At 44.1% G+C, this 27953-nt stretch overlaps 1 protein-coding gene across 1 annotated transcript; it reads right to left on the bottom strand.

Annotated features, from left to right (window-relative positions):
• Positions 1-575: 575 nt before the first annotated feature.
• Positions 576-27759, bottom strand: MEIOB (meiosis specific with OB-fold). The gene is made up of 16 exons (XM_068699877.1): positions 27677-27759; positions 13151-13294; positions 12919-13022; positions 12235-12307; positions 9407-9464; positions 7940-8071; positions 7114-7186; positions 6176-6371; positions 5769-5869; positions 4587-4639; positions 4405-4500; positions 3910-4011; positions 3352-3505; positions 2827-3010; positions 2228-2314; positions 576-1677 (listed from the first exon to the last, which is right to left on the bottom strand). Exons 4-16 carry the CDS (start codon positions 12301-12303, stop codon positions 1552-1554), a joined length of 1431 nt encoding a protein of 476 aa, XP_068555978.1. The 5' UTR covers positions 12304-12307; positions 12919-13022; positions 13151-13294; positions 27677-27759; the 3' UTR covers positions 576-1551.
• Positions 27760-27953: the final 194 nt, after the last annotated feature.

Here is a 27953-nt window from a genome sequence, read left to right on the forward strand (position 1 = left end):
TGTGGTCCAGTATACTGCCAATCATATGGTAAAAGAAAGCAGAACATGTTGTATAACAAAACATGTATTTTTTTCTATCAATTTCTATTTTGCTTGTCCAGCTGCATGCATCTTAAGCACATCACTGCATGCCCAAACACCACCAGGTACTAATCCTGCCAACACATACACATCTCAATTCTCTGCATTTCAACATCAGCCAATGGCTTAAAGCACGTGTAAAAGTTTTTTATGATGAGACCTTATAATAACTAAATGCTGTGAACATAATTCAGATTTTACGTAAACAACGCTTAAGGAATCAAGGCCAATTGAAATAAACATTCAGCTATTACTTCTGAACAAAACCAGCCTCTGCCTTATAGAAATAAAAATGTTCCTTGAGTCAGTGGGAATGCTGTGCTCTGAATTTGTTGCAGCTCAATGAAAAGCTGGGCCAAACAGCAAAGTGAGCAAAGCGAGCTGGTCTGAACAGAGAATTTAGGGTGAATAATTCTGATGGAAAAAGGATGGAACTCGCTCTCTTTACTGTTTCCTTTCCTTTGTGCCTGTAAAACATTACTGTCTATGGCAACAGCAACAATGCAGTATTTGTAATTAGGTCTTAAACACTGTGTATCAGTTGCAGAGCTGAGTTGTGATTAAAATTATTGGAAGCATTCAACACTTTCCAGATGTAACAGCTAATAGTCTGCAGTTGTTATTGTTGCAACAGCAGAGATGCAGTGACCCAACACATGCAATATTTGTACATTTAAACCTTTGTTCTGACTCACAAAAGTGCAAAGGTGCAATGTGAGTGTATTGATTGGCAAAATTCACTGTTTCTGCTATTGCTTCCTTTCTGCCATAGTGTTCAGACAAAAAAATAAATAAAATATCTGGAGAAGGGCAAAATGTACATACCTGGGTTCTTTCTGTTCAGCTAAAAACTGGGAAGGAAGAATTACTTTCTTTTCTGCCACCTACAGTCTTAACTTGTTTTGTTGATTGTCAGCAGTCCCTGGTAATTATTAGTCTGTTCTAATAAAACTTAGCCTGTCCTAAAGAAAAGCAGCCTTGTAAAAATCTTGGCTATTTCCAACCCCCTGCAGTTGCCGAAAGTTCTGTGTTTAGACTTAACAATGTACACCACAAATGCAGGCAGTACTTAAAAGGGGGTAGTCTTTATTTATTTATTTATTTATTGAAACAATACAGAAGTAGCACAAAAGTAGCTTTGCAGTTAAACAAAGCACAAGAGATTTGTCTTGTATAATTGTTATTTCTGATTTTTTCAAGTGTTTTCTAAACTGAGTGAAGAAAGCATCTACTCCCCCCCACACACACACACCAAAGGGATGAATTCAGCAGAACTAACTTTTCTTAGGCTAAGGACTTAGTCTACTTTTCAAAGTACAATCACTAGAAAAAAATATCACCACAGAAGACCACTTAAAACAACTAGTAATGCATATTCCTTTTCTACCATCAGAACATAGTCAGCAAAATACTCCAACAATCTTCTACCTCTAATAATACAGTGAGGAAATGGTCTTTTCCCAGCTGTTATCAGTCCACATGGTTTAATCTCTTTCTTTTTCCCAACAAGCTCTGACTTGCCTCTGTTGGGTCTGCCAGTTTGCATGAAAGTATATTCACCTTCAGACCAGTTCTCCAACTGGGTGACAAAGTGATCTGTAAAAATAATTAAAGGTCTTTGTTGTTGTTGTTTTCTTTTTTTTTTTTTTTTCTGATGTATAGTATTTTGATATATATTATTTTCAAATATCATACAGCATATTTAATTGACATATTTTCTTATACACATTTTACATTATTTTAAACATGAATACACAGATTTTCTGTTTTATACTTCTTACTACTGAAGTAAAACACTTTCATTATTTCCTGGAAATAGAAGGAGACAGTGGAGGAGAAGGAAGAGTAAGAACAGTTTTGCTGAGAAGGATAACTTTATAAACAGGGAGTCAATTTAGAGTTGTCCTAAAACAGACAGTTCTATGAAAAAAAAGGAGTCCAGTCCAGTATAAAGCATGAAATAACTAATAATAATGCACATTTCTTCATGAAGAGACATCATCTGATGCTGAAATTATGACAAAAAGCACTTACTTTGAATATTCTATGTATAAAAACTAATGCTTATTCTGAAAAGTTCAGCACAACTGACATACACTACCTAATGGGAAACAGCCACTGTTTTAAATTAATATTAAATACCAACTTTAAAATAAATCTTGCTTCGCTCCAGAAGAAGTTGCCACTTCAAGGCAGTCTTCTTGTCTTCTGTTAGGGTGAGGAACTCGTGAACCTGTTAATAACATGACATCAATGAACTCTACTTCAGCACATAACCGTAACATCACAACAAAATGATGATTAATTTTAAGCTCTATTTTTTCTCTTTTAATATAACGTTTGCTGTGATACACATACCTAGACAGTCAGATTAATCACAATATATTACAGGGTGTCTGAGAATCAAAGTTAGGGAATTCCGATCGTGTTCTCAGAAAAGTGTAAATTAATTTAGATGAAGTGGTATTCTGAGTAGGGTATTAACTCTTACGTTTAACATATTTCTTCTTATTAGGAGTCAATGACTTCTAAGTTTTGACTTTAAAAAAAAACATATGTATATATATATATAAGTATATATACATATCCATATGTATACATTTAACCACTGTATGTATATACATACACACACATATATAAATGAAGAACGTATGTATATATGAAGAACAGTCAGATGAATTTGCAATTTTCATCAGGCTTCACAGCTCAGATCAAATAAGAACAATCTCATTTGTTTCTACTTACAGTGCAGCCTAATGTTTCCTCAGCTACGCAGTCAGACAGGTAACAAGAGTTAAGAGTGCCTGTATGGTCTGTCAGATTAACGAGGATGTCAAAGCTCGCAAAAGTTGACTCTGAATTTGAAGAGATGTCACCACAGAAAGTGCATGTGTTTGACATTTCATTCACCACAAAACGGCATATTGAACTGAAACACAAAGATAATTAAAGCATGTATGTAATTCCTCCCTGCTTGAGCCTATTTTCTTTAGACTGAGATTCCCCAAGAGACTCTTAAAAAAAAATTAATCTTCTGCACTCAGTCCATCCAAGAAGAAATGGCCTCTTTTCTCTAGGACCAGAAAGTCCTTCATAAAGCTAGCTCATCTTTCTTGCTAATGCTGGAAAGTCTACACAACAGAAATTCATGTCCTTCTCCAGAGCAGTTTTACTTCTTGTCCAGAATTAGACTAAATATTGTTCTAATTTGGGCCAGGGGTAGCAGGATAAACACTTTTTAATACAAACTTAAAAGAAACAGTTGCTTACCATCTGTTCCGAATAACTTTAGATACATTATCATCAATGTCCAATGTAGAAATGTAGCCATAAATAATGCCAAAGACTGGTTCAAGTTTCCCATCGCTCTGTAAAGCTTTTTCTTTCAGCTGCTTCACAGTATAAACGTTAACTATAGTCTCCACTAAAAATTTAAAAGACATGTTTTGTGTCTGAGAAACAAAAACCACAGAAAAGCAACAACATATAAAAAGGACCTCAAGGTAGTAAAGAAGAGAGGATTTAATCTAAAGCATCAGAAAAGCCCTGCACACCTTCCTTTTGGAGCAAGCTTATGATTACAGGGGGAAAAAAAGATAACCAGGAAAATCTCATACTTAATCTTTGTATCAACCCAAAATGAGTTGATCAAAAGTTGATCAAAACTTTCCCTCTCCATCTTTCTTACTTATTAAAGCCAGAAAAAACATGTCAGGGCACAAGCTCACATAGTCACGTGAACATGTGAACACACAAAGAACTTGAAATTTCAACTTCAGTACAAAACTACACTATCTAGTTCAATAAAATCAAAGTGTTTTAACTTACAGTTAATGGATTCTTTTGATTGCTCCTCCATTTTATCATGCAAAGATCCTGATTGTGCACTCTCTTTTATGAAGCTGAAGAGAACGTTTGCTTCTGCAGTTTCTTTAATATATATATATATATTTAAGTTGTGAATATATGTAATATGCAAAAACAACAAATATATTGTATAATTTTTTAATTCTGGTAGAACTGTCATGTCTTGTAGATTTAGCCAAGGGATGCTTTTTTTTTCTTCTTTTACCATTAGTCATACATGGAATATATGAAGGCTGCTTAGATTTTATCTATACATATATATTACTATTTTTATATATATGAAATGGAAGCAAAAAACTTGGTCAGTATATAACAGATGAGAAAGAGGGAGCTTTCTGAGGCAAGCTGGTAGAAGAAATTAGATCTCCAATGGATTCATTCATGCTTTCTAGTCTACAGTGATTACTAATATGTCAATTATGCAATTGTCAGAAGCAATATGTCGATAGCTCTTACCTGGATTAGTTGTAATAATGGTCTTTGATATCACAGTTGCAGTCATACAGTTCCTAAATTTGTCAAAATTTATTCTCACATCTGCTGCAAATATTACTGGGCACAAAATAAAAAATCTGTTACCTTAGAGTATGCATCGCATTAAGAACTACAGTAAAAACATCAAGACAAAAACATTATACCTGTTTTTCGTGGGATCCAACTTTGTGCAAGCTGGATAGACTCATTATCCCAACTAAATCAAGAGAAAATAGTGGGTCAAAACATTTCTGAAAAATAACTAGAACTGTTAAGTACAAAACAAATAATACAGTTATCATTAAACTGATCAAAGAGAACAATTCCCTTATTACATGCACATGCAAATGAAATACTGCGTATATCCATGTGCATCTAGTTCACAGCCAGTAGGATGATTTAAGTGTGGTCCAATACTGTCCCTATATTATCCCATGCCAAACAGGATAAAATAAAAGGGCTATTAGGCTGTTCAAAATGATTAAATGTCACACACACTTGGAAAAATGCTACATGCATTTCAAAGTTTTGACTGAAGTAATTTCTAATTAAAGCAAATCAGAAAGAAAGTAGCTGCTTATCATCCGAGCCTTTTCTGTGGGAACAAGCCAGTTATTCACATCACTAAGCCAGATGTTCAGCCAGCTTTCCAACACTGGAACCTTTGTAAACTGTGGATAAGCCTAGAGTGAGGTCAGTGCTATTCCTAAAAAAAAAATTAAAAAATAAAAAAAATAAAAAAGCTTGATAAAATCTCTCAAGTAGTTCCTCTAAAGTTTGGATGGCAAGAATACTGCCAAAGCACAGCTCTGTTCTGTTTTTCTCAATCCCCGCAAAAAGATTTCAGATATTTACTTTTCATCTAGTATTCCTCAGCCACCTGTTCACTGATGGCCTCTGAAATATCTTCACTACAGTGCTGTTGCTCAAGCATTTCCCCAGATCTTTGCCTCTACCTATAACTCCATGCAAGAGCAAAAGGCACTATTTAAAGTAAGCACAGGAACTCCACCTAGTCTCTCCTTATGAGGACTCCTAAAGCACACAGCTCTGTATCACTACACACCAGCACTAGAACAAGAGTAACAAAGCTGTTGCACTGCAACCAAACAAGCAAAAAACCACCACCTATCTCCACTCCACTTCTTAATTCTTCTTGGCTAGCAGTCAGCCATCATACAACTAGTCAATACATGTAAGGTTACTCTACTATCTCTGTTTAATATATATTGCTGCCTCATCACAGTTGCTACACAAATAATACATTTAGGAGTACTGTAAAGAGTATGCATTCTTTATCTACTCATGTGTGAATTTGTGTATTTTAGTAAATTAAAACATTTTACCATATAATTGGAAAAGACGTCTCTGTTTCATCATAGAGCTTCACTTCACACCTCTGACCTTTTCTTTTGTCTGAAGTCATAAAATACTTTGGCTCCCCAACCTTTAAAAAGAAAGAGAAGACACTTTTATAAAAATCCATCTTTTACATATTTGCAAATTATCTACTGCTTGCATATGTATGATTTCCAAAAGGCAACTTCTGTAGGACATTTCCATTCCCTTAAATTTCTCCCTCATGTTGTAGATGAAAACTTTAAGTAGACTATATTTCAACTCACTTGAAATGACTGCCAACCTAAACAAACAACACTGATTCCTGGTCACCGAGTCCCAAAATCAATATTCACACTTAAGTCAATTAAGTTAGCCAGGCTAAGTAGAGAAACACTGTGGCACCTTAACTTACTGACATTACAGCTGCAAGCACATTAAGGATTCTTCCATCAAGGCTTTGTCCATTTGCAACGATGTCACCCAGTGAATAATAATCCTGAGGGTCCTTGACAGGTAGATGCGACAGAGAAAGCAGTTTGGTGTCCATTTCATAACATGAAGAAGTTTTCACCACTGAATGATTTTCACTGAGCAGTAATTTGTAGCAACTAGGTAGTATGCACAGAAAAAAACCAAGTCACATTTCACTTAACCAACATTAACAGTCTAAAATGTTAATTCAATTCATATGTGAAAAAATTGCTGATTTTCTCCTTTGTTTTCCCAAATGATATATATAAATTCCGACTTTTCAATAATTTTTAAATATAATTTTCTAGCTTTCCTCTTACAGAAGATTTATTACTGTCTACTTAATATTCACTTAGAATTCAAAAGCCAGCTATCAACATAGAATACATATTTCTAAGCCTTTCAGCTCTTAACAATGACTATAAATAAAATCTGAAATGTCTGTAATCCAGGTAATTGAGAGGTTTTGGCATCGTGACATACTAAGACTACTATGGTCTGACTGGATTTGGTAGGAAGTTTTCCAAAGAAAGAGCCCAAGGAGTTTAGGAATGTTTAAAATGCACTGTTAGCCAACTGAAATAAGGTATAATCAATATATTCTGGATAAATGTATTTTACAGAAATGCAGTCTACAGTTCTTTTCCCAGTGAAGATTCTACCTGACATTTGTTCTACTACCTCTTTCTTTTTAGCCAGAAAGTAAGTAGTGAGTGTAACTACGATGGATATACACTTGCTACAAAGCTTAAGAGATAAAGAATAAGCAAGAACATAAAACTTCTACCAATCGTATGCTGCTGCAATCAGCTGGCAATTAAAGAAATTATTAACTGTGATCTTACTGGAAGGATCTACCAGTCTACACTTTACATTTACCTAGGAGTTACAGGGTTGAATTTTTCTTCCCTTTCTCCTTCCTTTGACTGGACTAAAGGATTTTCAATTGTAACTGAAATAAAACATTGACAAGTTATGTTTAAAAACTGCAAACAGATACATATAAAGAGAAGTAGCTTTAAAAATGGTTGCTTCCCAGGTCGGATATGGAAAATAACAGATACGTGGTACAACTACTGTTAAATGCTTTCATACTGAAAACAGTGTCTGTCCAGACAGCTCACATTATAGCCAAAGTCCCAAAGGAGTCCTCAAGACATTTAATGGAAATAAAATGACTAAGCGTTCTTGTGTGCATACTTTTCATAGGCACGAGTTTCATCCGAACATTCTGATGCAGCAATCGTGGGCAGCAGAGGATTTTAATAACTTAATATACAAGCACAGACTGTAAATAAATATGTTGCTGTTGTGTTTTAATGGACAATCATAGTAATACCTAAAAGTAATGAAGACAAAAATAAAAAACTGAACTACTTTACAGAGTTTATTTTTCATAATTTGTAAGATCTAAATGTAATGTAAGAGTTTAGATCCATTCAACTATAGGTAAGTTCTGGGTGGCTGCATTCAGTGGATTTCTATCTGGCCTTTTTGTTTACATATTTATTGGTTTTTGAATTTAAATTCTAGAGATTTTATTCCCTTCCTCTATATACTTAACTGAACAATTTGTTTCCAATTAGACTGTTTTCCAAGCCCTCAGAGAAAAATATAGTAAAACCACAAACACATAACACTGAATTACTGGGGAAAAAAATACACATTCAAACAGAGACATTAAGAAAAAAAAATTCCAACTTACCACAGTCACCAACTCTAAAGCTTTCTGAAAGTGATCTAATATACTCTTCTCTGCCCCAACAACTAACATTTATAAAATAAGTTGGTGAATCACGAATAGTGAAACCGAAGGTGTATCTTTCAGACCCAATGTCTGCAAAACCAAACAGCACTATTAGCATTCAGTAGCACACCTTAGATTCAATCAAGAACATGTGTATAAAATCTGTGGTGGGAGGTTTGGCTAGATTTTGTCATTAAGAACTGCCATCCGCAATCTGGTGAGTACCACTAGAGGTCAGCAGACTTTTTGGTAAACACATCGGTGTTCATGGATGGGGACAGCTACAATTCCTAAATTGGCTGTACCCCTAACATGCCACCCACCCACACGTATCACTTAAACACAGGCAGCACCATATAAGCTTACAAATTAAAGAACTGTACAGTACAGCATTCAAAGCAGTCATCCTACCCAAACACATTAACAAAGGTAACTCATAAATAAGCGTATGTGCTAGCAAAAATAGTCTAGGCAGGCAGTTTTTAGAGGGCTGTGCCCATGTATGAGAAGACCGAGATGACATACACGGCTGCAGATTACAGGCAGTATTACAGTTCAGATAGTACTAAGGGGTCTAACTGATTAAAACAAAGGGTTTCCAGCCCTATAGAAGTTCATGATTAAGTGAGAGTAAGAAACGCTGCACTCCCTTTTCCCTCACAGCTAATTAACAAGCTTTCCATGGATCATACAGCAGCCTGCAACATGTTATTTTCAAATTATCGGTAACAACTGTGGAGCCATCTGCATACAGGGAGCGCAACCTGGCTGTAGTTCCATGGAGGCATCCACGTGAACCACCCCATTTCCCAGCTATGTAGAATTGCTTCTCATGAGGATGACTTCCCTCCAAAAATTCACCAAGAGCAGGCTCAGTGATGCCAATACCAACAGCATAACTGAGCCCTTCACACAGAGCTGGAACGACTGTGGCTGGAGGTGCTTCCTAGCACTGTGTTGTCTCTAATCTGTAGGTACATGATCTCAGTTTCCAATGAACAGTGTATTAACAATGTACCATTCCCATTTTTTCTTGAGAAATACTAATTTGGTGCTACCCAGACCAGAAATTACTCATTTCACTCAAGACATCTCCTTAACATTTCTAAGACAGAATGAATATGAAGAATTGACTCCAGCAGTATTTATAGTACTAGCGTGTTCAAATTGGTACCATCTTCTTCAGACGCTGAAATACTTCCATGCTGGAATTTTTTAAACTGAATTTTAACTGATAAGGTTTACCCAAACTAATGCTGCTCTCTCTTCTTGTTTCCCATCCCCCACAGTTTTTTTTTTTAATTTCTATTCCATACACTTTACACTAAGAGGTCTGTTTACCATTTACATATCGATTTCAGTCATACATGCCAAATTATACCACATAAGAAAATGAAGTAAAAACAGTTAAAAAAAAGACTCTACTTTTTCTGTCTGGAAAGCCTCTGACATCTGTTTTCCCAATAACCACACCGATTACATTCTAAAAAATAAAAAGATTATAGAATACAAGTATTAAACACAGATGTATACGATGAATTAGATTTCATGGACTTGTACTCTACTGATGATAATAAACATATTTCTGACTGGTAATCATTTTAATCTATTTATTCCACATTACCATATGAACTAAGGACTACAACATAAACATACAATTTTACTTTAAAAAATGTGACTGAAAATATTAAAAGAAATACATCTGTTTCTGTTTGTAAAGACAATGAGAGGACAAAAGTTCAACCCAAAACATTTATAATTTTGTCTGTTTACAGCATCCTCTCCTCAGGTAGGTAGTGATGTTGTTGTTGATGTAGAATAATATATAATATGTATTATAATATATATCTATGTGGTATTAAAAAAAAAAAGTATCTCCTCAGCATGAGAGAAGAGCACAGCAGTACTAGTTTGGGAATTTAAGAGGTAAGCAATGCAAGCAGTATGGTAACAAAGACTGGAAGGGTGACTGTCACTGCAACACGGCAGAAAGACAGAGGACGGTAAGGGACAGTTTAGCAATTTAATAATCAACACATGCTGAATTTTCTATCTGTTCACAAAGCAGTACAACCTGACCGACTCCACTACAACTGTACAGTATCTGTACGTGCTCAAAAATTAGGTCTCACGTTCCCAGTTTACTCTGAATCACTAGATGGAGCAAGGTAGCTGTGTTATCCTACACTGATGGACATAAACTCGTTAGAAGGATGGATGTGGAAATAGTGTAACATCTTCCAAAGTTCTTCCAGTCTTTTTATCATAGAGTATTTTCTATCTATCCACAATATGTAATGAATTAGTATTTTTTCTATTTTTACTTTTGCTTCTTTAAAAAAAATAATAAATGAAATCAAACTACAACATACCCTGTATCTCACCACTGGTGTGAAGAACTGACATTTAGGATGACTTTTTACATAAACTATGCTGATGTAGAACTACAGTTTACAAAAGAGATCTCCACTATCCCTGCTGCAAATGTATTCATTATTCTTATATTAGTAGTAGGGCTGCACAGCAAGCTGGCAGAAGGAAGTGATCTGGCTGAAAACTATGGGGGGAGAAAGGGGTTTAAGAACTTTCAGAGATCATTTCCTTGATCGACTTTATTGTGCAACTACACAAGCATTAGTTTCACCCGAAGAGGAGGAGTGAAACATGCCAGCCACAAGGGAATGGGCTGCACTGCCTTTTTTGGCAGAGCATTGCTTAAGACTGCTCAACCAAATCATGAGACTACAGCATTACAACACTGCAAGCTTCGTAGACTTTTAAAAAAGTCTTTTTCACTTTTAAAAAATAAACTCCAAAGTAAAAAACTATGACATTTCGGTACTTTGAATGCAAAGAGGTCAGCTATTTTAGACTGGTCAGTATGTGTTTAGGAGGTTATCACCAGATACTGGTGAGTTATTGTAAAGAAGGTTGCTGTGTTTTTTTATTATTATTAACATCTGCTAATTGCAATACTCAAAATTAGTTTTATTTGTAAAATAAAATCTTTTAACAATCTAAGTGAACCAGTTTATTGTGAGTAACTGTGAGTGACGGATTACTTGTGCTGGAGACCAGGAGTTCATAAAAAGTTGGAAAAAAACATGTGATTTCTCCTTCATATGTTTAAAATAAATGAGGAAAAAAAATGGTAATCTGTGCCCCTCTAAACAAAAGCTGTGACAACAGGAAAACTTGTTTTCAGCTCCTCACAATGCATCAGGTTTTCCATGGGGGATACAGCTCTGCAAACGTGCATCTACTTTTCCCTGTGTGGAGAGATGCAGCTGTAGCAGGGCACTGCAGCTCAGCTGGTAGTGCATCCATGTGGAAATGCAACTTCTCTGTTCTGTTCTCCAGGCACCAACTCCCAGCAGCACCAAACATTTAAAGACACGTTATCACTGGTGGGCTACAGAGAGTGATGGGTGGGAAATAATGAAGAGAGAGCTAAGTAGCCTTCTCCCTCTTGTATTAAAACAATCTTGGATACCAAAGAATGAAAAACTGGGTCCTCGGACTTTCTATTTTTAATTCAATCATCTAAAACCCAAAGGAGAAAAACATTGAGTTACACTGCACACCTTTTTGTTCAACTCTTACTAGTGAATACAAAACTCTGCTGTTTGCTAAGTTCACTTTTCGGTTCATCCTACTCTCTCGTACTCCCCCAAGCAAAGATCTTAGCTCCTTAATAGCCTGACAAGCACAAAACCTGCTTTTTGTTCTAAAGAAACAGAAACAAACCCATTTCATGTGTAATTGTGAGATTTTTTATCTAGTTAAAGGACCATACCATTCAACAAGACTTTTGTTTGAATAATTAAGGACTACATTATTTAGTGGGATTGAGCACACAAGCAAAAATTGCAGGACCAGGCCTTATGTTCATAGCTTGTTGTAAAAGACTATTGTAGGTTACAGATGTATTGTGACTCCATAATGCTGACTCTGAACATGCCTTTACTAATTCAGCATCCATTTAAAACATTACAAAGAAACCTCTGATACTTTCAGACATTGAATTGTCCAGTCAATATCTGTAGTTGTAGTATCCACATATTATGGACAACAACAGCATCAATTTTCATTTTCCTGGTTTATGCACAAAGAAAGTAGGGTACTTTATATCTAACAATTATACTAATGCTATTAGTATCTAAATACATGTCAATTACATAATTTTGCTGAAATGTAATACAGCCATATACAATTTCACTTGAGAACAAAAGTACTATGTCACTGGGACTTACAGGACGAGCAAGATTTGGGTGCAGATCTGAAAGTGCAACAAAGTCCTGTGTTGAACTGTAATAAGCCATTTATCTGTAATTTGAGAAAATTAATTTAGATTTTAAAAAGATCTAAACAAATCACTTAAAACTATTCATAAGGAGAACAACAAGCAATTTTTATCAAATGTTTTGACCCAAATAGCATGTCTTCAATAAAAGCATTTCAAGCCATCTAAATTAGAAAATTCTTTATTATTTGTATTCAGTTATGTAATAGTCATGAGCTTTACTATGTTATCTGTGCTTCTCAAACAAGTGCTTGGTTGGTTGGTAGCTGTTGTTTCTGTAAAGCATTCAATAACTCCATTAGCACAGGCCTTGAAGAAATATTTACTCTCCTTCTCCAGTCTGGGAAAAAGATACTCCAAATTTGCTATATAAAAACTACTTAAGTGTGGCTCTCAAACCTGCTCCCATCTCAATACGTGGAAGAATGTATGTACACTTACTAGGAAAGTCAACTATCCCTCCGAGGCACGTCAATATCCTTGTCTCAGTTAAATATTGTTAAATGATGTACCTCACACCACAACTGAATCAGGTGAGAGACAACAACACATGGATCAAAGCACTAGCAGAGAGGCTATTAAAGATTTAAAGTGCTCCAGGCCCCGAACAGGGAAGAGCACTATCCAGTTGTACCGGTCGTTTATCCTCTCCTCAGAGGCACAAGCTCAGCTCCTGTTGTCAGCGGAGGGAACCTGCTCTTCGCGCCTGCTCAGCACCACCCAGGATCAGACCCTCTTCTGAGGAAAAGGAGAAGACAGAAGACAATATTTAAAACCACTGAAACCTTAAGCACTGTCATGCCATCCCAAACCGGTGTCTGGCAGCAGGCACCCTCAAAGCCTGACACCACAGAGATTTTTCTCACCGCCGTCCCTCCAGCTGCCGAGAGGGAAATGGGACCAGGAGGGGACTGAGACACAAAATGGCGGCGGGCGCCATGGGCGGGAAAAGGCCTTCGTGCCCCTCCATGTGTGACCGAGCCTAACCAGCCCCGGGCCTCAGGGAACAGCTGCCAAAAACAAACAAACAAAACAAAACTGAGAAATTTGAAGTCTCTGGGTCAATGCTTTAACCTGCCTGAGCAGTGGTGAGCAGCCTGGAGCCACCAGCCTGGAGGACAGCACCATCACATTCAATTTCAGTCAGAGAGCTTGGCTGAGGGTGCAGAACTTGCATTTCACTTCACAGAATTATTTATAAATGTTCTTATTTGCAGGACTGGACCTGGTCCACCTCCAATCCATAGCTGCAGTTCTAGCTGTAGCAAAGGGTGCTCTTACCAAGCTCCTGGAGTGCATGAAGCTGATGAGGCCCAGGAGTCAAAAGTCAGCCTCATTCTGCCACAGTTATAAATGCAAAAGATACCAGCAAACCCCAGTAAATTTCAGAAAGCTTTGGAGAAATGGTTCCCTATCGCTTTTTTTTATCTTTTTTTTTTTTTTTCCTTTTTTTGTGGTAGCTCCAGGAGAAAAAAAATGTAGCCTGCATTTCATAAATGAATTGAAATTTATGTTTTAAGACATTATTTGTATTGATTTGCACACAGCATTCTTGGGTTTTCAGGCCATGCAGAGGACTGAAGTGGGCCATTTTGTCCATTTATATTGCATTATAAATTTTTTTAATCGATACTCTTCACTTCTGTGTCATAAAAAATTCTACTCCTGATCAGTAATTTTATGACCTCAAGGTCATAGCTATTGAAGTTTTTAGTGTAGCCTGACAAATTCTCTGTGTTGGTTCTGTATTACAGGATCTTTCATTTCTTCAATTAAACAGCTGAAAAAGGATACCACCTGTGCTCTCATATTTATTGTGTCACTAAAGTCCATGATAATTACACCATGCTGATGACAAATGGCATGACAGAAAACTGACAGCCTGGGTGCTCAGGTTTTTTAGGTCGCATTTTATACAGTATGATCTATAGATCTAACTTTGTTCCATAGGTTTGAAGTCTCCAGAAAAGAGAAAGAACACGTGACCACGGGCCATTTTTCTGTTAATTTCATTGTTTTCACTACCTCAAGCTAATGAACTAACAGCAGATAACAAATATGGTGATGGGACCCTAATCAAGTGGGAAGGAGAACTTGTACGCTAGCTGGAAAATGCTGCTGGAGGTATATGCCTCATTCTTACCACCATGACTGCAAGGCAAAATACACACAAAAAAAAATATCTGAAATGAGATCTGCAGGGTCTGCACTGCTGCTGAGGGTGATCAAGGCAGAATCATGCCCTGCAGACTTATGGGCATTGGATTTGTCCAGCATACCAGCAAGGTTTGGGTGGGATGTGAGCACCCACTTTGCTAAACCGAGCAGGGATTCTGCACCACTGCCCTGGCATGGGCACCACTTTCCTTAGGTTTTGTCCCCTTGAGTTGCTTTTCTCCCACAGGCACAAAGGGCAGGTGAAACCCGAGGCGGCTGGTGCTCCCAGCCCAGGGCTGAGGCTTTGTTTGGTCTCAAAGCCACTAGAACAAGGATGCTGTTGTGCACTGCTCCTCTGCACCCCTACAGCCTCCGGAGATGGTTAACAAACATGTGCTTTTGCCTTGTGGTCTAGTCCCATTCCCTGCTCTCATTTTCAGCACACCTACATTTTGAAAAAAGGCTGTAATTTACTTTCCCATGGTAGCTCCTGCTAAGAAGACATTCTCAGGTGTATCTAGATGCAAGAAGCATCACAAAGGGGTGCACCCATCCAGCCACAGGCACAAAGCTGCCGGGGGAGTGGATGTGAGAACAGAAAGTTTCCCTGGAAGACATGATTTGGTGCTGAATTTCTAACTTGCAACTACGGAGACAAGAATACATTTAATTGATGTACCTGTCTCACAGTGATTCTGACTTCTGCCATTTGTCTGGCACATGTCACAATAGGGGACAGTCAGCAATTTGGACTCCTGTAGGTTACTAACAACATCTAACAACTAACATCTAACAACTAACATCTTTCTGGTACTAATAATAAACAAATATCTTCTAACCTGAACATATCTCACTAATATGCAATATTAGCAGCTTCTCCAAGTTAGGAATTTTTTAACAGAAACACTGAAGAGCACTTACAAAAACAAAAGTTACTCAGCTTTACTCAAGCTTTCCTCCTCAATTGACCTCAAAGTGGTCTTATAAAAGATATTCAGCATCATTATGTCCATTTGACAGCTGGAGAAACAGAGGCCAGGAGCAGTTTCCTGAGGGCCAGGTATCACACGAGGACCCCTAGGCACATCCAGCCCAGTACAAGCACCAGCCCCTGCAGGAGGGTACCAATACAAAATTAGTATTTTTCTGATGTAGAGCTTGATCCCTGAGTGATTTCAGCTCTCCAGCACTTCAGCAGCACTCAGCACTCTGACGGATTCAATCTGTGATTAGCAAAGACTTCCCATGCACAGCTGCAAATTGAATGGTCCCTGCTAATTAGGCCTTCATGAATGGATTTATTTAAGTTATGCTCATTGGCATGGTCAAGGAGAGCAAATGCCATTTTGTAATTCACTTAGCGATTTGTTATTTGATGATCAGTACTGTTTGCATGTAGGAGAAGCTGTCTCTGTCCAGCAATATGAGAGACATCTCTGAAATTATCTTCAAAAAGATTTTCAAAGCTTGAACATATCAAAATATTTGCTCTGCAAGTTTTATACTGCCCACAGTTTTTACAGAGTGGGCTCATTTAACGTTTATACACGCTAAGGACAAATAGAATCTGTAAGATGAAAAGGGCAGACCCGTAATTTTATGTAATTGGCCTGACTGAATGCATTAAAAGCATCAAATTATTAAAGGTATTCTCTCTTCAGGCTTTAGCTGATACCTGAACTGGATGAGAACAGAGATGCTGATGAAGTAATGATGGACATCTTTAGCAGAAGTAGTGCAGGTGCTGATGCAGCCAACAGGTGCTCAGTGTGCTGAGGGATATTTAATCTAAATTTCTCTCCATCACTGCAGTGAGTCTTTGTTCCTCTCTTGCCTTGCCTTGCATTCCCCCTGTCCTGGTCTTAAGCACTGGACTAATCCCAGCAGTGATCCAGTGAGATTTCCTCACTCTGAAGAGAGCTGCAACCTCACACAGCCCAGGAAAATGCAGCAACCTGGCACTTTATTTAAAAAATAATAATAAGTGTGAATCATGGCTGGTTTCAGTATAATCTGTGCTGCTTTTAGCTGCTTTGGTCGAGGGAAGACACCAAGACCTGAGGTTGGTGCATCTGTGCAGCAACAGAGTTTGAGCGCAGCTTGTGTGCATGTGTGAGCAATGGAGCCCTACATCTCAAAGGCTTGGAGCAGGGGTGCTGATGGCTCTCTTCTGCCCTACTGCTGACAAAGAAGGAAAAAAGCCATCTTGAAGGTGTGAAGCTATTTGGGACATGTAAGTGTTACCCTTTCCAGCTGTCTGGGAAGGACAGTTTTGAAACAACAGATGCTAGCAAGACATCTCCTTGTTCTCTCTGGTGAATTCACACGAAACTCCTTGAAACAAGATCCAGCTTTCCGCTTGGGCAGGGAGTGAACAGCATTTGAAGGGCCTGAGAGCAGCGAGGTCCGTGCTGGCAGATGGCAGCAGGGCTCACCCTGCAAAGTCAGACCCAGATGCTTGCTCACCAGCAACCTCAGTTCATAACCAAAACACGCAGTGAAACCTACTCACATCAAGTGACCATTGCAGAATTTTAGAGAAAAAAGAAATAGAATTTAAGACCTTCTGGATAATCACTGTGTAGCTGGTATATTTTCAGCAGTTTGCAAATAAACATATCTCAGAACTAATCCTTCTGTGCCTTTGCTATTCCAAAAAGCCCAAATAAGGTGTCCGTATAGGAATTCACTGTTTGAAAACACTGGCACATAGTTTTCTTTACTTCTTTGTCCACACAATATTCTACCTTGCTTTTCTGCAGATCGGGCTTTAACTGCTGAGAACTTTTGAGTAATCACTCTGCTCTTTAGCTTACCTAGAAGTGCTTCTTTTTGGAGCCTCCGAGCAGTGTGAGAGCACCCAGACTACAGAGGATAACTTCCCCCTTGCATAATTCCAAATAAATAAGTGAGGTCAGTGAAATTACTTGGATTTTCATCACTTTCCTCAAGACCAGAACTTCCTCCTCCCTCTATGAGCAAAAAAGCAATGAATATTTTCCAACAAAATGCTATGAATTCAAAAATACAACAATTAAAAATAGTTTTAGTGACAGCTCCCTGACATTGGGGAAGAATGCTCTGGGAGGAAAAAAAGAAGATATTTAGCATTGGTTGGCTGCCATTCAAACATTTTCAGCTATTGAAATCAATGAACCAAACCCAAATAAATTATATCTGGATTTCAGTTTGAGACACATGATACTCAACAATACCAATTAGACCATACGGGATGGGAGTCTTCCAGCAACAAATGTGGGGGAAAACCCTTCCAAACTTCAGCTGCTTCAGTTTCCAACCAAGTGTAAAACTCAATCCTTTTCACAATGCATGAGCAGTTCATAAGGAAGAAAATTTAGGATGTAAATCTCAGAGACAGATGGGGATGGCTGTAAGAGAAAACTGGAATCATAGAGTAAATAACATTTTTTCCCCCCACCACAGAATTCAGTGAACAGAACATCAGTGAAATGCAAACGATCTGTCCAAGCTAAACTTTCCAGCAAAAATATACCTTTGATCTCCTGGCTGAGTGCTTGGCCCCGGCACCAGTGGCATGGCTCCCACTGCCTCTGAGGGCCAGGACTGCATCCAGCCCGTTCCTATAGGTAATGGTGTGTCAACATTTCCACGGTACGCCTGGCTGCCTGTCAGCCAGCTAGTTAGAAAATTCCTGCATCCCGACGCTGACATTTTCAGTTTTCATTTGCTAGAAAAACAAAAACTCCCCCAAAGCCTTTCCAGAATGCAGAGATACAAGACCTGATCAAAACAGGACTTTATCAAGAAATTTTCCATAAAGAAAACGAACACTAGAGGTCAACCTAACAACTTGTCCCGGAAATATATATCCCTGGAATAAAATATTACAGACTTCTTCTGTATACTGTACACCTCTCTAACTACATCCAGATTCACTGGCTTGGCAAGGCACTTCATATCTAACAAGAGTTTATTCTATTCTTTTGAATTTGTTCTCGTCTTGCTGTACATTAGTATTTCCTTTTCTGGAGCTTGCCTGTATGATCGCTGTCCCAATTCACATGGCTCACTAATGTACTTAACTACCCGTTTATGAAATGAAAGGGGAAATTGGCACTTGTGTGCGTAAATACTGGAGGCCAAATGTGTCCCTGCTGCAGCTCCACTGCAGAGGGTTGAGCTGGATTGGAGATGAGCGCAGAGACAAAGGGGCAGCCATCCCCACGTGGATGAAACCCATCTCACTGGTCCTGGGGTCTGCTGGATAAAGCCACAGCCTCAGCAGCAGCAGCAGGGACCTTGTGAAAAATTGGGTTGGATGTGAGCAAGGAGTTTGTGGCTTTCAGCGTTCAGTTCTTTTTCAGTTCAGGCCAGGCATCTTCCTCCCTCTTCCCTGCTCCACGTAAGAGAAATAACATGTAGAAATAACATGTAGCCCTGCCAGCCTGCTCCAGCTTCCCACCGCAGCCTGCCATTGCAAATCCCCCGCTCCCCTCTTGTTGGGCTCCTTTCTCAGCCAAACTCAATGGGGACACCAACGTGGAGGCTACCTCCACCGAGGAAGCTAGGGGACATTTAAGACTTAAAAAAACAAGTCCAATGGAAGCGTGGATCCAGCAAGGAGTGTGCTAAAGCAAAAAATTTCTCCCAGGGAGTCACTGGGACCGCTGGTGTGCTTTGCACTAAGCACATATGTGAGTGCTTTGCTGAACCGTGGCCAAGCGCAGTTCTTCTTTATGACTGCGGGCCAGATCCTGTAGCACTGAGTAACGCCGATGAGTAACATTCATTCACACAAGTGGTCTCTGTGGGGAAGGGCTGCCAAGTCCTGGCCCTGTATGATTTTCTCTTTAGCAAGCAGCCAGAGCAGAGCTCCATATGGCAACGCCAGTTCCTCACTCAGCAGCTTGCCTGCTGCCAGCTCCGTGGTGGAAACAGCCCAGTGAGGCAGAAATGTTCCAGCTCAACCTTCATGCTACAATTACCTTTAAAAAACTGCCAGATAAATTCCTTAAAATTCTTCCAGGGAGTTTCTTCCTGATGCAGCTCTGTGTACGACCATGACCAGTGATGCTCTCATGGGCAGCACCCGAGCTCTTTTTGGGGGAAGGTATCTCCCAGGGCTTGTCCACAGGGTCTCAGCTCTCAGCACCCAGCTTCTTGGTGGCCCTGAGGCTGCTGCAGATGTGCTGGGTTAGCAGGACAGGACTCTTATACTCCTCTTCAACATGACCCTAATGTGGAGCTCCAAGAGAGCCAAAATTGGGCAGAGCTGAATGGGAAACCTCCCCCCTCGTTCATCTCACCTGCAGCATACTCCCAGAAGCTGCAGGGCTCTGGCACCTTGCCTCTGGAGCTGCTCTGGTCAAATGCTGCCCTTCCCCAGCACCTCTGAGTGCCCACAGGGGAGATGCCCAACTTGGCCAGCCCTGGTGCAGCAAGGACAACATCCAGCCAACCTCTGCTCCCTGCCTCTTGGGGGGGGCACGTGAAAAACATCCACCTGGGAGCATCTGCAGCCCCACATGGGGTGCACCCTGAGGCTCTTTCTGAGGGCTGACAGCAGCCACAGCAACCAGCTGCTTCCCACTGCAGAGACACGTCCCTCACCAGCCCCAACACCTGCTGCACCAGCCACAGGGACCCTCCATGTGCTGTGGGAACCCTGCCCGAGCCCCCCGGCACCGTGGAGACCCTGCAGTAGGAAGCAACAGCCACCCACCCAGGAACCCACACACATCCCAGGTTCTCCCCAGCCTTCACCAGCCCTGGTCCAAGAGCCACGCATGCGATCACTGGTGAAGGTCCTGAACAAGGACTGACATTTCGTGAAGGTCTCCAATGACACTGGGCAGAGTGCTGAGGAGACGGACCTGCCAGAAATGATCAGCAGCACTCAGAGGGGAGCAGGGCTCCAGTGTCCCTCATCACCAGCAGCCGCTCCCAGTCACCTCCAGCACATCCCTCAGTGCCATCGTCCTCCTTGTGGGGTCTTGGCACACAGCAGGGCTAGGGGCAAAAAAAAAAAAAAACAGCAATACCCAAGCACAGTGGGCTTCACCCAGGCAGGATCAGGCCCCACCAAGGCCAGCAGCAAGGCTGGGTAACACTTACAGAGCCTCTCTGCATCACTGCACCCTCAGCCTCTGTAGCGTGTGCTGTTACTGCCAAATCAATACGTGAGACTTCTTGGTAAATAATTGTGTCAGTGGGATGTTAATGGTGCACAGTGCTCGTGGTGTCAAGACTTTTTTTTTTTTTGTCAGCAAAGCAAAGTCATTCATTTTTCTCCCCCTTCCCCCTCCCCGAGCCTTCCGAAACGCACAAAATGGGCTCCAGACCCACCTCCTACAAGGAAATGAGAACCAGCCCCGGAGGATCACCCAGCAAGAAGCCTCTGTTCGGAGATCTGACGCCTCTTCAAAGCTGGGGGAGCAAATGTGCTCCTACCTCCGCTGATTTATGAAGAACGTCTGCGTCACCGATGCAGGGGAAACGCTTAAACGCTACCAGAGGGACGGGGAGCCGGGCGCTCGCGGCCTGTGCTTGGGGGCTGCCCATAGCCCAACTATTTATTATGCTTTGTTTCCATATAATTAGCTCTATATTACATTTGGGGAGGAAAACAAACAGCCTGGTGGCTGCGGCACATGCTGCTGGGTTCTGTGCCCTCTAACAAAACAAACACTGGTGTGCCACAGCCGGAGCAGCACGATGGCAGGCGGGACGTGCCAAAGGCACACAGCAGCAGCCAGCCCAGGTCCCAACGTGTGAGGGGACGCGGGGAAAGCAGGTGGCTCTCCCCTGCTGGCAGGAGATGCCCGGTATTGCCTCTGCCAAGGGGAAGCCAGCACACGGCTCTGCAGCCTGCCCACAATCAGCTGGAAAGGTTTGGATAAACAGGGACAGAGCCCAGCGGTGCTGCGCAAAGCTGCTCCTCCTCCCTTCCCTGTGTTGGGGTGCAAATTGCATTGTTTGTTTCTAATTTCTGCTGATTCCCTGGCATTATTTATGCTCTTGAAATACAGCAGTGTATAGTACATGCAGGCACAAGCATAGCACTTCATTCATGAAATACATCCCACTACCTATGCTAATTATCAATCGGAGCAGTAAATAACTCCAACAGGCACAATTTTCCGAATGAGTAGAGGACGTGGCTGAAGGCTGCCCATATGCCAGGGCTGGCAGGGTTGCACCAGCAGGGCTGGTGGAGTAGTTCCTGAAATGCTCTCTTTTCACACAAAACAAAGCCAAGAGGGCCAGTGCAGCCCCAGGTGGGTGGCAGTGACAGCTGTGCCCTGCGCTGGCACAGGGCTTCCAGCCAGCCCGGCTAGTGCTAGATGGACATCCATGGGGAAACAGGATGCAGCCTGTCCTGGGATGCTCCCAATTAATGCCAGAAGGAAAGGGACAGCCAAAAGGTAACCACTCTGTCCTGTCCAAGGGACACAGCCACACCAGGAGCTGGTTCCCACAGCACCTCACACTCCAGGAGAGCCCAGAGGCCACTGCAAGAAATAAAGGGCCTCTATAAGAATTCTATTTTATTTTTTTGATTTGATCATGCTGGAGAAGAGGAAGGCAGTACATAACATCCCTGTGTAGAAGCAGTTGCTTGATTAGCATAGTTAATGCCTCTGGAATTTATTCAATGTCTGAATTCTTGCACTCTTTCCAGGGGAAAAGCAACAGGGAAATCTGCATAATGCTGTCCATGCAGAACTGTGCCTCAGCTGTCCCAAGGATTTCCCTGGAAGCCCTCTCTACCCTCCAGCAAGAAAAGGGACCCAGGAAAGCCAAGCGCTAGGCTGGATAGATTTAGGGTTGCTAGACTGAGCCTCATTTATCTTGGCTCAAAGGTGAAGCAGCACCACCCTCAAGGACAAAAGCTTACCAAGCAAAGTAGGAAGATCTGAAGCAGACACTGACCTGGTCTCAGTCACAGAGCTGCACCAAGCCAAGCGAGGTTGATTTATGGCAGCAAGAAGGCAGTTTCCTATGCTCAAATTCATGCCCAGCTCCTGCCACCACCGGAGCTGCCTGTGCTGGGTAGAGCCTGTCCTGCTAACACCACCTCTCCTGACAGCTCGGGGCTGCCAGCAGCCCAGCACAGAGCTGAGATGTGACGCCCATGCTCTGCCTCCACAGGAGGCTCACACCAGCACTTTGTACTGCTGATTTCAGCATCCTGCCTCGTTGGCAGCCTCGAGAGTCCCAAGGTAAAATAAAGACCCTCGGGAGGGGTCGTGCTGCAGCAGACAGTCCCCAGCCCTTCACCAGGGGGCTGATCCCATCCCGATCACAGCTCCAACCAGCAACTGCAGCAGGATAGGGGCAGCCATGCAAACCTGTCCCCCCCCTGCTCTCCCAGTCCCCCCAGTGTTGCTGTCAGCTCTGGCTGTGCTCATCTGGGTTCATTTCGGGGCAGTGTGTGTGAGCAGGGTGGTACAGAGCGTGAAACAACAGAGTGCTTTCAGCAGCTCTAACATTCACCCTGAGGCGATAGTGATACCCAGGCAGCCTCTCACCAGGGCTGGGCTCCTTCCAGTTTAGCTGGTCCCTGTTGCAGAGGGCTGAGCACGGGCTGAGGCACTGAGGAGGCCAAAGTGGGAGCCACAGGAAGCACAAACCCATGGCCTCAGGGGGTTAAAGCCCAGGAGTGTGGTGGCAGGATGCCCCGCAGCACCCAGCACTGCCAGATATCACCGCATCCAGACAAATCCCCAATTCGTGCTGCTGCCTGCACACACCAAAGCTCTTTGCCTCCCCAGGGATCCCCCAAATATCCTCTCCTGCTCCGAGAGGGAGGCAGACAGCAGCAGATCCACCACCCCCCTTCCCAAGGGAATCTCAAACTCAACACCTGCCCATTTCCACCACTCAGAAACCTTTCCCATCCCCGAGGAGCTGCAACAACCCCAGCCTCCTGCAGAGCCCCTGCTGCCAGGGATGCTCCTGTGCACCCGGGGCAGGCGGAGACCAGCACCCGCTGCTCTCCCCAGCCCTGCAGATAGCCAGCGGAGCCTCTTCACCTTGGCTCCCTCCCCAGCCATGAGCTATTTGCCAAGCCCTGACTTGGATCTAGCGATAGACTTTTGTGCTCTGGCTCGTAGATCCCGAAAACAAGAGCTTTAATCATTGCTTGCTTTTATGTGCCGAGAGCCAAAATTGTCTTGTTAAATACAGTAAGCGATCAGTGCTCGCAGTAAAGAACATTTCAATGACGGCCTGTGTGGGTAATTATTTCAGGCTTGCCTTTCTTCCCCTCTTGAGAAAAATTACGGAATGTGGAAATTATTGCGAAGCCTCTCTGGACCTCGAGCCTGTTCTGCTGTCTGCAGGCGCTCACTCCAGGCAGCTGCAGCGACGTCTGTGTGCCTGGCCGGGCACGCTCCTGCTCGCTGCTGGGCACAGGAATCGGTCCCTGGGCATCTGGCACCAGGATCGTGTCCCCTGCCAGCAGCTACAAGAGGGGCCTTGAGCTCAGATAGGTCTAAATGACCCCAATTGTCCTAGAGGCAACAGGAGGCTCTGCTGTACCAGCCTTGTCCTGCCTTGTGCCCAAGCTCAGCACATCAGCACAGCCCAGAAAACATTGGTTTATTGTTTTTTTGTTTTTTGTTTTTTTTTTTTTTCCTACCGCTGTATCCCTGAGCAGCCTTCAAGCCATGCTTGGGAACCCTTGTCTCACCCTTTCCTCCCAGCGCTTCTCTTTCAGTCCCGTTTAACATTACGGTATCAAAGTTTCCTCTTAGCTTTTGCTGTGATTTTTTCCAAAGATTAAGCAGCACAGAGGAAGCTGGGGGCAGCCCTGGCACAAACGATGTCACTGGAGCCGGCTTGGACCAGAAGTGCTGCAGTGAGGCCAGGGCATGCAGCAGCCACGGGGAAGAGGAGGAGGATGGTGCTCAGCTGTCCCCTTGCTCAGCCCCAGCCTTGATCAAGGGACTATTGTGGAGCTTGGAGAACAAACCACAGCAAAGGGGCTGTTTTGTGGAAAGTTCCTTTTTCCAGCATTCTGATCAAAATATCCCTGGCTGGGTGGTGCAGGGGGGCTGCATTGCTTCCCACTCTGCAACCCCAGCCCTGGGGAGTCGCAGCATGAACACCTCTGTGCAGGTTCAGGTGCGAAACAACCTCCCCCCAGCTGGCAGGTGGGCAAAAAATTCATTTCTTTGAGTTTACTGCAGATGGGAGAAATGGGGCAGAGCCATTAGCTCGAGCAGGGGCCCTGTCAACAACCTGCAGACAGGCAGGGCTGAATGGCACAGCTGCATCACCCCATGGAGGGAACAGCGTGAAAACTGCAGCAGGAAGGGCCCCACAATACTTTTTTTCCCCTCTGCAACCAGACCAAGATCAGAGCAGAAGCCTTCCAGGGAGGACTCTTAACACATGGCTGCATCTCCACGTGTAAAACCTGCTGTGCTGGCAGATCCCAAGGCAGCGCAGCACCAGGTGCAAGGAGCCTGTATAGGGGGGCTGAGCACCGTCAGCAAAAGCAGATGTGCCCCGCGGTGGGCACAGCTCCACGGCACCAAGCCCAGAGCAGCTGGGCACACGGAGGCACCCTGGCTCTGCACAACGTGAGCAGCTGCACCCCAGGGGAGGCTGCAGCTCCGCAGGGCAGGATGCTGCTGGGTTTGGGGTCTTTGAGGTGATACAAAATCATCCATGGGTACAGCAGACCAGCAGGGTGTGCCCGCTGCCAGTGTTCACACACCCAAACTCACCTTGCTGGACAGGTGAGCTCCTGCTTTTCAGTTGTCAGCTGGCCCTGGTGCAGCTGGGACCTCCCTGCCTGTCCCCAAAGCCTCCCTGCAGCTCCAGGGCTGGCTCCTGCACCCACCCCAGAGCCAGACCCAGCTCTCCCAGTCCCCCCCAGCACCGCAGGCTTTGCACCCCAGGTGCGAGACCACATCCTTCCCTCCCAGCACCCACGCCCCATCCCCCTGGTGTGCTCCTCCACACCAGAGCCCTGAGTCCCTCGGGACACCACAGAAGCTGCCTTAAAGATATTTGTGTGCTCCCCATCCCTCCACCCACACACGGCCCCGCTTCTCAGCCCCGTTTGCTGGGAAGGCGTGGGGGGGGACGCGGCACCCGAGCAGAGCCAACAGGAAGGGAGGCACTCCCGAGGAGCGCTGCTTCTAAACCACTCCAATATGGCAAGGCAATGGTAACCAGCTGGGAGAACGCTTTAAAGACCCTTAATTAAAGGCTGGCTGTTGCACAAGCCCCTTTTTCCCATCCCCACAGGAGCGTTTCCCAGTTTCCCAGCCTCTCCCCCGCTGCCCTCCATCCCCTGCACTTCCCCGCTGCTGCCTGCCCGCAGCGCACTGGGGCGCTCAGCCCCTGCAGGCAAGGGAAGTTCATACCCACAGCACAAGAGGGAAAAGTGAAATATTCTGTGATTTTTTCAGGCATGGATAGAGAGGCAGAAGCTGCAAAGCTTGGACATGCCAGCCAGGTGCTGGGACCATCAGCTTCATCGCCTTGCTGTGCTCTGCACCGCTCCTCACCCCCCATGGTAAACCAAGGGAAAATGGGGCTGGATGAGGGCCTCCAGCTCCATCGCTTGCCTCTGACACCAGAATCCAGCTGCAGCATTGCTTGATGCCATGGCACGAGGCAGCCCTGATGGCTGCAGCTTCCTCACCCCTTCCCCTGCCCTGCTCTGCACCCCCAGGCAGTGGCACTGCCCGGTCCCACGCGTCCCCCTGTGCCCACACCCGTGGGAAGCGATGGGGGGTACACAACAAAGGGCTGGGGCTCATCTCCCGTGGGACAGAGCTTGCTAGAAAGGCCCCAATTTATTCCCTCTATTGACATAAATTGATGGATTAAGCTAGGCACTGGAGGGCTGTTTCTAATCAACAGCCCCCAAAGCTGTCGTGCTGCCAAGGGAAAGCGCTCAGCCTGCACGAGGGCGCAGAGCCCAGCGGGGCTGCGCCGCCTCTGGCCAGGATCTGGCCCTTCACCCACCCTGACCACTGGGGGAAAAGGGATGCCACGAGCCAGGGAGCCCATCCTCTCCCAGGGGGATGATCCCAAGCACCTAGGATGACCGGAGCATTTAAAGATGCCCCGAGATGGAGCTAAACCCATACAGGAGGAGGCCAAGACTGGCACCGCTCCTGGTTGAACACACAGGCAAGATTTAAGATCTGAGCAGAGAAGCAGCTTGCACTTTTAAAATAGCTCAAAGACAACATGTTTTACCCCAAGAAAAGCAAATAAGCCTGGTCGAGCTGGTTTCCTCCCAGCAGTGCCACCATTTACACGCCTTCCATGCTCTCTGGAGCCGTGGGGGATGCAGGGTGGGGGCTCCAGCCCTCACTTGCAGCGGGACCCCCAGACACTTGCGGTGGGGACGTGCCAGCAGCGTGCCCTGTCCCAGTTTGAACAGGAACTGATCCCAGCAGGTTGCTCCCAGATAAGTCATTTGGTTAATTATTTCAGTAAGCAACAACTTTCCTAAAAGCACTTAGCTGCCTGCTCGCTCACCTCCAGAGGGGCTGAACACAAAGGCCGCGTTTGTCTCACCCTAATTCCAATTAACCCAGTGAATAACCTCACCCACGGTCGGGGCACAGGTTGAACCAAAGCAGCCCAGCTCCCTCGGGAATGGAGGTGAGTGCCATGCTCTCTGTTTGCTTTTACACCCACGATGCTGGCTGCACCTGGCAGTGCCTGTGCCCACATGTGTGATGCAGGCTGCGTTTGCATGGCTTGGAAGCCACCGCAGGGCACGTGGTTGCAATTACAGCAGCCTCTGCCTCGGCGTGGGCATTCTCTTTTCTGTCGGGGAACATGGCATGAGTTTGTTCCATGTGTTGAGACTAAGTCAGGATGGAAAGCAGAGCAGCAGGCAGGGGAGTTGGCAGGGAAGACAGGGTGCTCTAAGGGGATGCACGGCCCTGTGAGGGCTCCCCTCTGTGCTGGGTGGGCAGATTCAGCCCTCCCTGCTCCACCTTTACTTGTATTTAAGCTCTGGTGGTCCCCAAACCCCATCACTGCCCCCATCACACACTAACAGTGCACCAGCAGCCCCGGGGAGCAGCAGGACTGCCCCACGGGACAGGCACAGCTCCTCTCACAGACCTCAGGCACAAACACGGGAAATCTCACAGGTACCCAGGCACCCAGGGGTGCTCCCTGCCCGTCACTGTGAGCAGCCACACCACCCATCCCCAGACCCTGGGGGGCACACGCAGCACCAAGCACAGCCAGCCTCCTGCCCCCCTTACCAGGGGGATCCTTCCCCGATCCAGGACAGCTCCTCTGCCCCCTGCACAGCTGGGACAGATCCTGCAGCAAGGAGGGACCCCTCAGCCTCCCACATTTATAGCCTGCAGGTGCACAGGGCCCCAGCAGCACCAGCCCCACCTGGGAACCCGGCCCCATGTGCTGCAGCGGGCAGGGAGTGGGCGGATGGGGGTGTTTTCAGGGAAAAACGTGGCTTTCCTTGTCAAAGGTTAAAAAGTGTGTTCCCAGAGCACACCGAGATGAGAAGTGTAATTGCAA

The sequence above is a fragment of the Anas acuta genome, chromosome 15 (genome assembly GCF_963932015.1).
Source record: "Anas acuta chromosome 15, bAnaAcu1.1, whole genome shotgun sequence".
NCBI lineage: Eukaryota > Metazoa > Chordata > Aves > Anseriformes > Anatidae > Anas > Anas acuta.

Coding starts and splice junctions, on each gene's coding strand:
- MEIOB (XM_068699877.1), bottom strand. CDS start 12,303: ATGGCTTATTACAGTTCAACACAGGACTTTGTTGCACTTTCAGATCTG. Junction 6,372..7,113: donor TTCAACCCTGTAACTCCTAG/GTAAATGTAAAG, acceptor CATACTACCTAG/TTGCTACAAATTACTGCTCA. Junction 4,640..5,768: donor ACGTCTTTTCCAATTATATG/GTAAAATGTTTT, acceptor CTCTTGATTTAG/TTGGGATAATGAGTCTATCC.